This window comes from Bicyclus anynana, chromosome 26 (assembly GCF_947172395.1).
Source record: "Bicyclus anynana chromosome 26, ilBicAnyn1.1, whole genome shotgun sequence".
NCBI classification, from domain to species: Eukaryota; Metazoa; Arthropoda; class Insecta; order Lepidoptera; family Nymphalidae; genus Bicyclus; species Bicyclus anynana.
Window position 1 is genome coordinate 8,330,638 of NC_069108.1, and position 15,142 is coordinate 8,345,779.

At 41.0% G+C, this 15,142-nt stretch overlaps 2 protein-coding genes across 16 annotated transcripts in view; one reads left to right on the plus strand and one right to left on the minus strand.

Annotated features, from left to right (window-relative positions):
- The window catches only part of LOC112052834 (zinc finger protein 84-like), a 387,100-nt gene that overhangs the window by 135,838 nt on the left and 236,120 nt on the right, over nucleotides 1-15,142 (plus strand). The window lies entirely within an intron of this gene.
- Nucleotides 1-15,142, minus strand: part of LOC112055140 (dynactin subunit 1) — a 52,362-nt gene that overhangs the window by 22,887 nt on the left and 14,333 nt on the right. For 5 of the 7 annotated variants that reach the window (XM_052889897.1, XM_052889894.1, XM_052889896.1 and 2 more), the window contains 10 exons: nucleotides 13,555-13,700; nucleotides 12,510-12,617; nucleotides 11,158-11,229; nucleotides 10,409-10,543; nucleotides 8,503-8,635; nucleotides 6,454-6,657; nucleotides 3,612-3,696; nucleotides 2,676-2,781; nucleotides 2,135-2,297; nucleotides 1,017-1,186 (listed from right to left, as the gene is read on the minus strand). In XM_052889897.1, coding sequence (XP_052745857.1) covers nucleotides 1,017-1,186; nucleotides 2,135-2,297; nucleotides 2,676-2,781; nucleotides 3,612-3,696; nucleotides 6,454-6,657; nucleotides 8,503-8,635; nucleotides 10,409-10,543; nucleotides 11,158-11,229; nucleotides 12,510-12,617; nucleotides 13,555-13,700 — 1,322 coding nt within the window. The remainder of the gene's footprint in view (nucleotides 1-1,016; nucleotides 1,187-2,134; nucleotides 2,298-2,675; nucleotides 2,782-3,611; nucleotides 3,697-6,453; nucleotides 6,658-8,502; nucleotides 8,636-10,408; nucleotides 10,544-11,157; nucleotides 11,230-12,509; nucleotides 12,618-13,554; nucleotides 13,701-15,142) is intronic. The other 2 variants (XM_052889893.1, XM_052889892.1) reach the window with 2 other exon arrangements.

Below are 15,142 nucleotides of genomic sequence, written 5' to 3' on the forward strand. Positions count from 1 at the left end.
TTGATTAATAATCTTAAAACAATTAGATATAGTTACTATATCTTAAATAATATTTTATAAAACAACAATTCATACCTTAAAATAAAAAAGTTATGAAATGACATTTTCTACCCTCATTTCTAATTTGTTTGTTAGTAAACAGTACTCTTTGAGTATGGCTTTAGTATAGATGGCGCTTTTGTGTTTGCCCGCAATAACGTGAATTAGTTCCTGCCTTTCAAACTAGATGGCGCAGTAGACACGACACTCATCAGAAAGACATCATATTTGTAAGCGGTTAAAGTTTTTGTTTATCGCCGATAGCTTATTGGTTGCTTGCGTAACTGTACGTACTGGGAAGTTGCCCAGCCAAATTAGTCAAAGCAAAGCTTGACTGGATCCGGTAGTTATTTATCTAACTTGACTACAATCTCACCTGATGGTAAGTGCTGATGCAATCTAAGATAGAAGCAGGTTAATTTGTTATACAAGTAGGATGAAAATCCACACCGCTTTCGGTTTCTACGCGATATCGTACCGGAACGCTAAATCGCTTGGCGGTACGTCTTTGCCGGTTTGGTGGTAAATATTAATAAACTATAATATAAACTAATTTTTCTTTTTTTTTATACCAATTTCATTTTATTTTTTGTATTATATATTATATTCTAATAGTAGTTGTAAAATATTTCTTTTTCTTGTTACTGTAAAATGTATTTTCTTATGTAAACTGTTTTTATGTAATCGTTAATTCATTTTAATATTACGGAAATGTGCATGCCGTGTCTACCTTCATTTGATTGTGCAGAGCCTTGTTTGTGTTTTTTTAGATTGTAACTGTGTAAATGCTGTAACAGTCACCGGTGGAGCAAATAAATAAATGAATGAGTGAGCGAGCGAGTGAGTGAGTGAGCGAGTGAGCGAGTGAGTGAGTGAGTGAGCTAGTGAGCGAGTGAGTGAGCGAGTGAGTGAGTGAGGGAATGATGAATGAGTGAGTGAATGAATGCATGAATGAATGAATAAATAAACATTGCTACCTGCGTAGCGTGCGACAGCGCGGAGGCGTCGGCGGCGAGCGCGCGCGCCAGCGCGTCGATGGCGGCGCACGCGTGCAGCAGCACCTCGCGCGCGCAGCCCGCGCCCTCCACCGCGCCCATGCTGAGCGCCGCCCACATGGCCGCCAGGTACGACCAGCAGCGCTCCATGCCTGCGACACCACACACGTCTGTCACTACCAGTAGCCTTACCACAAGCTTGCCTCGCTCGAATCGTTGAGGCATCGGGCGCTTCAATAGTGCTTAGGCGTCGAATACTACGTCTTGTAAACTAGATGACGCTGCTATATATTATCCCGCAATAGTGATACATGAAAACTTTTTACACAAGAACCGTTGCGCAGGCGAGCGTTCAGGCTGCAATGACAGACGCATTAGTTCCCGCCATGACAACTAGATGGCGCGGCACATTAGTTCCCGCCTTGTCAACTAGATGGCGCGGCACATTAGTTCCCGCCTTGTCAACTAGATGGCGCGGCACATTAGTTACCGCCTTGTCAACTAGATGGCGCGGCACATTAGTTCCCGCCTTGTCAACTAGATGGCGCGGCACATTAGTTACCGCCTTGTCAACTAGATGGCGCGGCACATTAGTTACCGCCTTGTCAACCAGATGGCGCGGCACATTAGTTACCGCCTTGTCAACCAGATGGCGCGGCACATTAGTTCCCGCCTTGTCAACCAGATGGCGCGGCACATTAGTTCCCGCCTTGTCAACTAGATGGCGCGGCACATTAGTTCCCGCCTTGTCAACTAGATGGCGCGGCACATTAGTTACCGCCTTGTCAACCAGATGGCGCGGCACATTAGTTCCCGCCTTGTAAAGTAGATGGCGCGGCACATTAGTTACCGCCTTGTCAACTAGATGGCGTGGCATATTAAATCCCGCCTTGTCAACTAGATGGCGCGGCACATTAGTTTCCGCCTTGTCAACTAGATGGCGCGGCACATTAGTTACTGCCTTGTCAACCAGATGGCGCGGCACATTAGTTACTGCCTTGTCAACTAGATGGCGCGGCACATTAGTGCTCTCCTTTCAAACTAGATGGCGCTTCTGTCAGCTCGCAGTAACGTGACGTGTGACGAATGTTAGGGCGTACCGTCCAGCGAGCAGTTCTCGTCCAGCTCGTTGGTCTTCAGCAGCTGCGCCGCCGCGTCCAGCGCGCGCTCCTGCTGCGCCGCGTCGGGCAGCGCGGACGCCGCGCGTAGCAGCAGCTCCGGCGTGCAAGTCTCCAGGGCTCCGCTCCACATGCACACCATGCACTGGAAATGTATTCGCGGTCAATTCGATCATCAAGTTTTTTTTTTAATTCTTTACAAGTTAGCCCTTGACTACAATCTCACCTGATAAGTGATGATGCAGTCTAAGATGGAAGCGGGCTAACTTGTTAGGAGGAAGATGAAAATCCACACCCCTTTCGGTTTCTACACGGCATCGTACCGGAACGCTAAATCGCTTGGCGGTACGTCTTTGCCGCTAGGGTGGTAACTAGCCACGGCCGAAGCCTCCCACAAGCCAGACCTGGACCGATTAAGAAAATCTCAATCTGCCCAGCCGGGGATCGAACCCAGGACCTTAGATATATATTTATAGTCCTTTAGAGCGTCAATTATAGAGATTGAATCACACAATAGTCTCACCTGGATCATTTGCAGCTGGTACTCCAGCTGACAGCGGAAGCTGTACTGCACCGCCGTGTGAGTTTTCATAATGGACTCCTTGTCCCACACGTTCACTGCTGGGAACCTGAAAATTATATTTTCCTGTCATCACTTTGTGACTAAAAAGCTTTTAGGCTTATAGTCTTATTAGCTTAAATCAAATTTAAAATTAAAGTAAAATTTTATTTCTCGCTTTTGGAGATGAATTTCAAACATGACATAATTATGTATTTTTAAATTATTATACACGGATACATCATTATTCACATAGTAGTAAAACGAAAAGCGATGGATTCAGCAGGAAATATAACATTTACTGCTGATGAATCCTTCGCTTCGTTGAGGATTCTATTTTTGAATCACTTGCTACGCTCGTAGTTATAAGCATAGCTGGGCACCGTTAATCAAATAGTTAACTTCGTTAATCGTTAATCCGCTACAGAAAAAGTTAGCTTCGTTAAACGTTAAACCGTTACATTCCGGAAGAATTAACGAAAGTTACCGTTAATCGTTAATCCGTTAACATGACTGTGTAATATTACATTTTTATATCATTGTATGAGATCACCATTGGAAAAATAAGGATGAGCACCGGGGAAAAGTGCCATAATTTGTTTTTTGTTGATTTTATCTATATTTAACATAAATATAGTAATTTGTTGATTTCTTTGAAGAAAAAAAACATTCATCATTTCTTACTTGTTTGAACCTGTATTTCGCGTCGCGCGGTAAATAGTAGGCATTGGATTAACGATTAACGGACTTCTGCATATTAACGGAAGTTAACGTGTCCGTTAACATTTTTAAAAATTAACTTAAAAGTTAATCCGTTAATCAAAATGTTAACTTCGTTAATTAACGATTAACGGATTAATGAGTTAACGCCCAGATGTGGTTATAAGAGTATGTACTCACTTCTCACGTATTTGTCCTAAGATGATTTCAGCCTTTGTGTTTAAACGCTGCAGCAGCAAGATAAACATGATGGCGTCGTGGTCACCTGGAATATGAATAACAGAACAACAATTAATGATTTTATTCTTGTGACGTCATCTATACTCTATACTAATATTATAAAGAGCAAAACTTTGTTTGTATGTTTGTTTGTTTGTAATGAATAGGCTCAAAAACTACTGGACCGATTTTAAAAATTCTTTCACCATTCGAAAGCTACATTATTACAAGTAACATATTCTAAATTTTATTTAGGAAAAAAAATAGGGTTCCGTAGGATATTTGGGTTTTTTGGACACAAGGTGTAAAAAATCAACTAGAAAAGTAACTTATTTTGCGTACGCTGCCTAAACTATAAAAGATAGAACCATAAATTGTTGTAATTAATTGTAGATCTTATAAATATCTACAAAAAAGTCCGCGACACACTATACCTATCTATGTCGAGTGAGGCACAACAAACATTTATTTATTTAAAAATTTTGATTTTTTTTGGACTATATTTAAACGCATTTAGGTAGGGGTGGGGTAGGGGTAGGGTAGGGTAGGTAGGAATAGGGTAGGGGTAGTTGAAAGTTTACATCGAGTTTCACGCGGACAAAATCGCGGGCTTCTGCTAGTCGCTTTATAAAATAAGCACTGTTGTAGTTGGTAAGAGAGCCCAATAGGGGATTTTGGCATTTACTTGCGCGGCAGATGATTACAAGATGATACCTTGCAGTGGCGTAGTGTGCCTATACTATTTTTGATACAGGGTCCCTCCAGACCCTGTATCAAAAATAGTTAGGGGTCAAAGGTAAACGTTTCTCACAAAAGAAACAAAAATGCTGACTTAAAATAAATATATCAGTGACTGACTTAACCTATGTAAGATTTTTCTAGTTTTTGGGCGCACGCTTAATCCGGGAAAAAAAAGATTCATTTTTCTTTACTTCTGTTATCAGAGTGAAGGTTTTTTTTTTTTTTATTCTTTACAAGTTAGCCCTTGACTACAATCTCACCTGATGGTAAGTGATGATGCAGTCTAAGATGGAAGCGGGCTAACCTGTTAGGAGGAGGTTGAAATCCACACTCCTTTCGGTTTCTACACGACATCGTACCGGAATGCTAAATCGCTTGGCGGTACGTCTTAGTCGGTAGGGTGGTAACTAGCCACGGCCGAAGCCTCCCACCAGCCAGACCTGGACCAATTAAGAAAACCTCAATCGGCCCAGCCGGGGATCGAACCCAGGACCTCCGTTTTGAAAATCCACCGCGAATACCACTGCGTCACGGAGGCCGTCAAAACGGCCGAAACTCTGTAGGCAGTTTTTCATATGCTTTTTTTTCCGGGAAGCACCAGATTACACTGTGGTTTATATTTCACCAATATAAATCGATTGCGATTGTCAATATTAATATTAATTGTTGTGGATTAATCGCTATCCCACGTAAGAGGCTCTTGAAGTGCGGGGGGCCATATCATTTATAGGGCTGATATGGCACTACATGCCTCTGATACCTTGCATGTTGTTGAGTACTTCAACTAAATATGAGATCTTTATTTCATTTCAACACTCAAGGTCGATGGAACCAGTTGTGCTCTGAGTATCAGAAATGAGCAGATCCGCAGTAGAACCGGTATCACCGACAAGTTTCGAAGAAGCAGAAGTGGCAATGGGCGGTGTAGAATGCAATCATAGACTAATGAGTAAACAAAGAGTCTATGGATGCCGTACATACCAAAGACAAAATACGTAGCTATGTTGACATCTGTCAGTTAGTTGAATACCCCACACTACGCACAGTACAAAGGTATAAAAGACGAGCGCCAAGCAGAGCCGAGTTTAGTCTGAGTGAACAAGCGGGTGAAACACTACAGGCGGGACATATATTTCGAAGAGCCGACGGAGTCCAAAGGTGCTGGAATATCGACACCGTATTGGATATTGCAGTGTTGGTCGACCCTTAAATAGTGGTAGGTAGTGGTGACATCAAGTGAGTCGCAGAGTCGCTAGACGCAGGCGGCTCTCGCGGCGTTTGGAAAACTCGCATTGGACGTCCATCAGCTGATGTGACGACGATGATGATGACACAGCCTCAGACTAAATACATAAGGACTAGTATCGCACCCAAATTCACGAACAAAATTTTCTGCCATTTTCTAAGGAAAATGAGCTCAGATTTCATACATATCTTATACTAAACTAGCGGTTTTTGTTCGTTTTTTACACCATTTAACTACACAAAAAGGTATTTTTACGGAGGTTTTTAACCGATGTAAACTACACGATTGTAAACTATGAAACATCGATTCTATAGAGACAGTGTTTATAATCGCATAAGATCGTTGATCATATACTTTGACAGAAAAATAATGTCTTGCGAGGCAGGTCTTTATCTAATTAGTCTGAGTGACACAGATTGATCATCATCGTCACCATCGTCGTCTGCTGCACCAGCACTGGTCGCTGCACCTGACTGACCGTTGGACGCCATGAAGTGGTCGGGCAGGCAGGCGGCCAGCATGTCGGCGCGCGCGCGGGCCTGCGCCAGCTCCAGCTGCAGGTCGATGGACTGCTGCACCTGCGGGCACTGACCGTTGGACGCCATGAAGTGGTCGGGCAGGCAGGCGGCCAGCATGTCGGCGCGCGCGCGGGCCTGCGCCAGCTCCAGCTGCAGGTCGATGGACTGCTGCACCTGCGGGCACTGACCGTTGGACGCCATGAAGTGGTCAGGCAGGCAGGCGGCCAGCACGTCGCCTGCGCCAGCGCCAGCGCGCGCAACTGCAGGTCGCTGGACTGCTGCACCTGCGGGCACTGACCGTTGGACGCCATGAAGTGGTCGGGCAGGCAGGCGGCCAGCATGTCGGCGCGCGCGCGGGCCTGCGCCAGCTCCAGCGCGCGCAGCTGCAGGTCGATGGAGCGCGTGGAGGCGCGCGACTGCTGCACCAGCGAGCCGAGCTCCGCGGGCGGCGACGAGCGCGCCCCCTCCGCCCCCACCTCCTCGCTGGGCGCTGGGGAGCCTGCTAGAACCGACGTTGGACAATCGTTAGTTAAGCGACTGTCATGTAATAAAAAACAAAGTATTGTATGCCATCTCAGACCAATAGCAGGACCTGTATTGCGCTCATAGTCATCATCATCTCCTTACCCTTATCCCACTTAAGTGGGGTCGGAAAAATATGTCAATCTTTTCCATTCGTCTCTATTACTCGTCAACTCATCATCCACTCCTTTTACACACATGTCCTCTTTCACACAATCCAACCATCTCTTCTTTGGCCTTCCTCTCCTCTTATGACCTTCCACTTGCACATTCAACATTTTTATGTATTGCGCTCATAGTCACGAACAGAATTGTCTGAAATTTTTTGAGGAAAACGAGCTTAGATTTGGTATATATCTTATACTAAATTGTAAGTATTTGCCCGTTTTTTTACACAATTCAACTACACAAAAAGGTAATTATAGTGCTCGATTTTAACCTAAAATTTTGAATTTTAATTTAACCGACGAACACGATTAATTATTTAATTAATTATTTTAATATTATTGTAAATTTTTGGTAAATTATTTTAGATTGTAGGTTAATCTTTTACTTTAAGTTTTTAACCGGACTCTGCAGTGTTGTGATTGCCTGTAAAAGATGGCTGCAGTAGTTCAAGAATTTTGTAACTCACTTATATATTATGTTTTCTGCTGTCATTGTTGGCATTACAAATAAATAAATAAAATAAAAACAACTATTGAACATCGATGCTATAGAGACAGTTTTTATAATCGCATTAGATCATTGATCATACACATTGACAGAAAAAGCAAAGGTCCTATACAATAATTGGTCTGACTATGCCATTGAATGCTACAATGGCTTATTACGTATAAGCCATTGTAGCACTCTATGCAAAAATCACTCGTGCTACAGTGGTTTATTACGCGCAGTGGCATACAATACTTTTTTTACGACCATGATAAAAGAAATAACAAAACTTGGTAAATAATAGCTTCAGTAAATTCCTAGATTTTGTCTCTTACTATTCTCTATGAAAGCCTGAATTTTCGTACTTAATGCATTGGGACTATTTAAAAATTAAAAAAAAAACATTGTAGCACGGTTTACCCGTGCATGGTATGGTAATGGACATTACCAGAGGACTAGTTACATGGAGCCAGCGTTCATAGATAAGACCTTATCACGTCAAAAAATCAAGTGTGCTAAGACCACACAACTGAGGTAAAACTTCTTTCAAATATAGATATAAAGCGCCATCTATGAGCCTCGCACATAACTTCATTTTAGTCGTTTAGTTTAAATTTTTGCTGAAACATTTGTGGTGATGCTTATACATAAAATTAATAATAATAAACAATAATAATATAAATATAATCGAATCTTGTATTAATAAAGTCTCGTAATTAATCACTGCAACATTTATGGGAAGTTTTTGGGGAGTATAAAATGCTGATTTGGGACTTTTTCTAGGTTATGCCACATATCGCAGTGTATTGTTGTGATGTAACTAGAAATAATTGTGATTTGTGTCATAATGTAATAATAAAGATATTTATATATTTTTTTATAAGTTTTTAATAACAATCACTGTTTCACTGTGCCTGTAGATGATAGCACATACTGTCCGATTAAAATTTTTGCAACGTATTCAGCAACTTACTCGTAAGATGATCATGAGGGAGGATATCTTGCATGTTGTTGATTACCTCCACCAATTATGAGCCCTTAATAATTAAGAAATATTAAACAAGTATGCTGAAGAAGGCTCAGAGTCACACAGCGTAAAGAAGTGTTACTTCAACAAATAAATATTTCCTTCCTGGACCCAAAGGTCTATAATTACAACCCGCAAGCTCACCCTGCTTGGTCTCCAGCTGCAGGCGCATCTCGTTGTACTGCTCCGTCATCTTCTGCACCAGCTCGCGGAACTTCACGATGGTGCCGTCGCGGTCCATGATGGTCTCCTGCGCGGCCTCGCGCTCCCTCACCGCCTGATAATATTAATAATATAATAATAATAGCCCTTATTCAGACAATTTAGTACATATTTTATATAGTTCCTAATTCTAAGGTGACACCAGCAACTTTGTCTGTTTGCCCAACTTTGGGCAGAGGCCTCCTCTATTTGGGTTGGTTCAACGCCGTCCTTGTCCACGCCTCCCCTGCTACAGCCTTTATTTCGTCCTCCCATCTTCGGAACTGTCTGCCTCGATTCCTTTTGCTGTTTCTTGGGTACCAATATATAATATTTTTATTCCATTTCTCAGTACCTCTTAATATGTGGCCTGTCCATTTCTATTAAAGTTTCCTTATCCTTGTTGTGACATTCTCTATTTTCGTACGTTTTCTTAGTCATATTGTTTATTCTGTCTGATCTTCTTATATTTAGCATGCTTCTCTCCATTCCTGACTGGCTTGTCTCTAGTTTCTTATTTTGCGTTTTGGTGAGTGCCCAGGTTTGTTAACCATAGGTCACGATTGGTAACACTCTCCTCACTGCCTAAACACACATCAAATCTTTGACTTATTAGAGGACATGACTTTTGACGGCCTCCGATGTACATGACGGAAGTCCTGGGCTGATTGAGGTTTACTTAATTGGTCCAGGTCTGGCTGGTGGAAGGCTTCAGCCTTGGCTTGTTACCACGATACCATACATAAATTGTTCACCTTTTCTTATTTGTACGTCAATAAATATTTATCATCACAATCATTATCCATAGTAGAACTAAAAGAAGACATGTATCCTATAACCTTTTCCGTATTATGGTCGAGCAAAAGTTTTATTTGAATTCAGTGCAGCATTCTCAACTGTAAGTGGGTGGAGCGATACATGAGCATTACACATTTTTCATTTTCAAACCCACCAGTTGAGAAACGCTGCTGAGGTCATTGAGCATGGTACTAAGTCATCCAGAGTCTGTGCCATGATGACTACATCGTCCGCGAACCGCAGTTGAGTGATGTACTCGCCATTGATGTTGATGCCAAGTCCGCCCCAGTCCAGAAGCTTAAAGACGTCTTCCAATGCGACGGTAAATAGTTTCGGAGAGATCACATCTCCCTGACGCACTCCTCGCTGCAACTGGATTGGCCTCGTAGTCTGATCCTGAATACGGACTGACATAGTGGCGTTTTCGTACAAGCACTTCAACGCTTGGATATACCTGTAATCAATTCGGCATCTCTGCAATGACCTTAGCACAGCCCAGGTTTCCACCGAATCGAAGGCTTTCTCATAGTCCACAAACGCTAAGCAAAGTGGCTGGTTATACTCGTGAGTCTTCTGTATAACCTGCCGCAGCGTATGGATGTGGTCTATGGTACTAAAGCCTTTTCGGAAACCGGCTTGTTCGGGAGGCTGGAAGTCGTCAAACCTATTAGCGAGACGATTCGTAAGGGGGGAGGCTAGTACCAGTCTGTCTCCCCAATTGTCAACCTCACCTGCTCGTGGTGCACCCTGCAGATGGACCGACGAGGCTCTGGCGACCGACGAATGGCGGTATATCCATTCACAATGGCTAGATTTTCAAATGACACAGGCCGGTGTCGGGCAGCAGCGACACCGGTGCGAGAAATCTGGTCCTTCGCTGATCAACCCGCATGCCCAGCGTGGTCAGTATCGGGCAAACCTTTGTAGATGGACCAACAAACTGAGCTTTCTATTGGTAACACAATTTTCCAAATCGGTCCAGTAGATCCAGAGATTACCTCCTATAACCACAGGTCATATTTAAAAAGATATTCTTAAAAAAAAAACTCACTTCTCTGGTGGCAGCGTGAGCCATCTCCAACTCCTCGCGCAGATCCATCTCCAGCTCGCGGTTGGACTCCACCAGTTGCTCGTGCACCTCCTGCAGCGCCTCCAACTCCTGGACGTCCTGCTTCAGCAGTTCCACCTGGAATTTCATTCGAATATATCAGAAACTAGAATCACAAGTATATAATCTATACCAATATTATAAAGCTGAAGATTTTGTTTGTTTGTTTGTGTGTTTGAACGCGCTAATCTCAGGAACTACTGGTCCGATTTGAAAAATTCTTTTTTTTAATTCTCTACAAGTTAGCCCTTGACTACTATCTCATCTGATATTAAGTGATGATGCAGTCTAAGATGTAAGCGGGCTAACTTGTTAGGGGGAGGATGAAATCCTTTCGGTTTCTACACGACATCGTACCGGAACGCTAAATCGCTTGGCGGTACGTCTTTGTCGGTAGGGTGGTAACTAGCCACGGCAGAAGCCTCCCACCTGCCAGACCTGGACAAATTAAGAAAATCTCAATCTGTACTGCCGGGGATCGAATCCAGGACCTCCGTCTTGTGAATACACCGCGCCATGGAGGCCGTCAAAACTTTCACACTTACACACAAACTTTCGTTTTTATACTATTAGTGTGATAGTGTGATACTCTCAAGCACCCTGTATAAAAAATAAATGCAAACTTCTTATTGTACGGTTGCGATCAAAAATATTTTTTTATTTAATTTTTAATTAAAACTATAAAAACAAACCTGGTCTTCCAGGCCCATCTTCTTTTCCGCCAGTTGTTCCACCATCTCCTCGGCACCGAGAGCCGCATCCACCTGGAAGGACGAGATTAAATGATAATGATGATAGGGTTAAATGAGTAACATTTAACCCTAAAACTTAACTAACTTTTGTGTATTGAATTGTTTATAGCTAAAAAAACGACATCCATTAAAGTTTTGGTAATTAAAGTGGAGACTGAAAACGAAACGGAAAATTTAAAAAAAATCGGAGAGCATTCTCAAAATTATAGTGCAAATCAACTCAGTTTGATACTTGCAATTTAATTATTTTTGTGTAGTTAGTAATGTTTTCACACACATGCGTTTTTTAACAAACATAGATTATTTTTCAATTTGCCGGGCGATTTAAGTATCTATTTTCAGTAAACGAACTTACAAACACAATTGTTTTTTGTTTATTAAATGGTTTATAACTAAAAAAGCGACATCTGTTGGAAATGTCAAGTAACTTGGGTGTAGTAATATGTCACTTCGGACAGTTGCAATGACGTTTGACGTCTGTCAGCTGACAGATGACAGCTGACGTTATGAAATGGTTGAAAAAAAGGGCTGTCAGATACACTCAGCCAGACAGCGCTCTTTTTTCATCCGTAAGCCATACAGAAGAATTGAATTGTCAAAAAATCGTCGCGTTTCTATCCGATTGCATCATCGCAATCGTCAATCTATATTGCAATTAGAGAGTGGAAGTAATTTAAGTAATTCTTTTGATAGCTATTGACAGTATTATTTTGTGAACTCCGTCCTCAGACCAATTATAGAAGGACCTGTATCGCACTTATAGTCACGAACGAAATTGTCTGTCATTTTCTGAACAAAACGAACTTAGATTTGGTATATATCTTATACTAAACTAGAAGCTTTTGCCCGTTTTTTACACAATTCAATTACACAAAAAGGTATTTTTACGGAGCTCTTTAACCGACGAACACGATTACAACTATTTAACATCGATACTATAGAGACAGTTTATATAATCGCATTAGATCGTTGATCATATACTTTGACAGAAAAGTAACGTCTAGCGAAGCAGGTCCTATACAATAATTGGTCTGAGACTCCGTCATATGCATAATTAGCATACAAGTATACTTTAACGAAGTCTGTATCTCCCGCCATCTTTGAAGCAACGTGTACTTCATATATGCTAGGGAATTTGTACTAGAGATAGGCACTAGCGCATCTAAACTGAGGCGGACAAATGTGTATAAATTGTCTTAATTTCATTTAGTCGCTTATTAAACAATAAGATACGGAACCCTTCGTGAGCGATTCCGACTCGCACTTGGCCGGTGTTTTTCCTTCTTTCTCACCTGTTCCCGCAGATCAGCCACCTGCGCTTCCAACTCTTCGACGCGCGCCGACAGCTTCTCTTTAGTGCGACTCAGCTCCGCTATCTCTGACTTATACTGCTCCAAATCCTACACATACAACAATATTTGAAATTTCATCATTATCAGCCTATTTTATCGGATAACCTACAGGGCCAGGCCTCCCTCCTTATGACGATATGTTGCTTAAACCCAACACGTTACTACAATGAGCTATGTTTTTGAAGTAACACCTCTTTACGCAAGCTGTAAGCTGGTGACTTCGTGATCCTAACTGGGACGGATTTTAACAAAGGGAGGAATTTTAGCTGTCTGAGGCAGGGATTTGAAGAAATTTCTTTTCCTTGAATACTAAACAAAACTGATAAAAACGTCATCAGATATCTTTATCCTTGTTAAAGTTGAGATCAAGTCATTGATATACATGAAGAAGAGAAAAGACCCTAATAGAAATCCCTGTGGAACCCCTAACTGCGTGTACTTAACCGGTCACCGTCCTCTGTTCACGCTTACCTTCTAAAAAGAAAATCGGCAAATTGTGTCCAAAATAATGTGGTTTTGTGTCATATGCTTATTGTTGATTCCGCTCTACACTTTAGAAACATCTGTTTTCAACTCATCTGTCATCTAAACTGATGCCTCCTCCACCTCACCTTTCGCATCTTTTATATGGCGTGCAGTAATGCGGTCGTAGTAGGAACGCGCATACCTAGAAAATGCCTATTCACTGTCACTAAGGTGTTACCGCCAGCAGCATTTAGCCAGGTCTTAACAAAGTGGTCCTTCGAGCCAAATTGTAAGTCAGACGCTGCTCCTAACAAAGTGGTCCTTCGAGCCGAACTGCAAGTCAGACGCTGGTCCTAACAAAATGGTCCTTCGAGCCGAATTATAAGTCAGACGCTGGTCCCAGCAAAGTGGTCCTTCGAGCCGAATTGTAAGTCAGACGCTGGTCCTAGCAAAGTGGTCCTTCGAGCCGAATTGTAAGTCAGACAGGTGTACGCTGTACCGACTGATGCTTCCTCCTCACCTTCTGCATCTTCTGCATGGCGTGCTTGTCGTGCGCGGAGAGGTCGCGCAGGCGCACGAGCGTGTCGCGCAGGCGCACGTTCTGCTGCTGCAGCTGGCGCACCTCGTAGCCGGTGGCGCCACCGTCGCCGGCTGCGTACGGGTGCTCTGGTCAGACAGGCCCACGCTGTATGTACTAAGCATGCGAGCCTCCCAACAGTCTGTCACAGTTCCCTAACCTAACCTTTATAGTGTACCATTTTAATTTACCGTCGTTTCTTAATAAATTCAAAATCACAATTTACAATCATCTATGCTTTAAATATTACCTACATATATTTAGTAATCGGGGCTTATTTCTTTATTGTTTCGTAAATCTACCCTCATATACGTATAGTTTCAAATCACGATTTAATTATTTATTTTTATTACTTTACCGCGATGTCTTCTAAAACCAAATGTTTTAATTCTCGACCTACCTTTTATTTAATGACTTATTTAATGCAATATCTACCCTCATTAACCGACTTCAAAAAAAGGAGGAGTTTGTCAATTCGACGCTTATGTTTTTTGAATTTATTTTTATTCGTGACCTATCCTTAAATGCTTTCAATTGCGATCTTTATTTATTGATTTCTACGTTTCCTACACTCACGTATTTCATATATGATCAAGTAAAATTATTTTAGTTATCTACCCTCATAAAAATATTTTTCATTGCGTCCAATTGGTCAATTATTGTTTAAATTCAAGATCTACAGTTATTTATTGGTCTCCAATTTTCTGGAATATATATAATATATATTTTTAATAACTTTACGGTAAATATAATTTTTAAATTAAAATAAAGCCACGCATGATCTGGGAATTTTACGTCTTCCAAAATAATCGAACTTATGTAGCCAAACAAATGAAACAATATTTTTTTTGTTTCGCTGTAATAAATTATTTTCTTTACTTCCGATATATTTTTTTTAAATTCTATAAATATATGTATCTAAAATTAATAAAGCGAAGCCGCAAAATATTAATAATACTAATGATCAAGAAAACAAATTTGATCGTTATTTCAAAAATATTTAGTAGTTTTATATTTTATGTATTTTTTTATAGAAATATCGTCAAAATCGTCACGGGAGACTGTAACACAAAGCACAAACACAAAACATGCAAACAAAAAATATTTAAAAAAAATACAATGATTCGCACAATATACAGTGAGACTAAATAAAAATATTTCTATACTAATTTATGAAAAAGTATACTAAAAAATATATGTCAAAAATATGTAAAAGTTAGCGCAAATGATGTGAAATTATTAAAATATTAAAGAAAAAAAAACGAAAAAGACGATGTTTGAAAAAGCGATACATACATGTTTTAGCCGTTTGTTAATTTCTATGAAATAGAAAGAAAATATATAAATAATAAGAATAAATGAAGCATATAATATAAATAAGCTTTCATATCCCGTTCCACTAGGAATATGGGGATAAAATATATATAAGGATTTTTTTTAATCGGCCCAGTAGTTTCAGAGCCTATTCAAACCAACAAACAGTCAAATCTTTTCTGTTCATTATTAGATAACATAGATAATGTTAGACGTG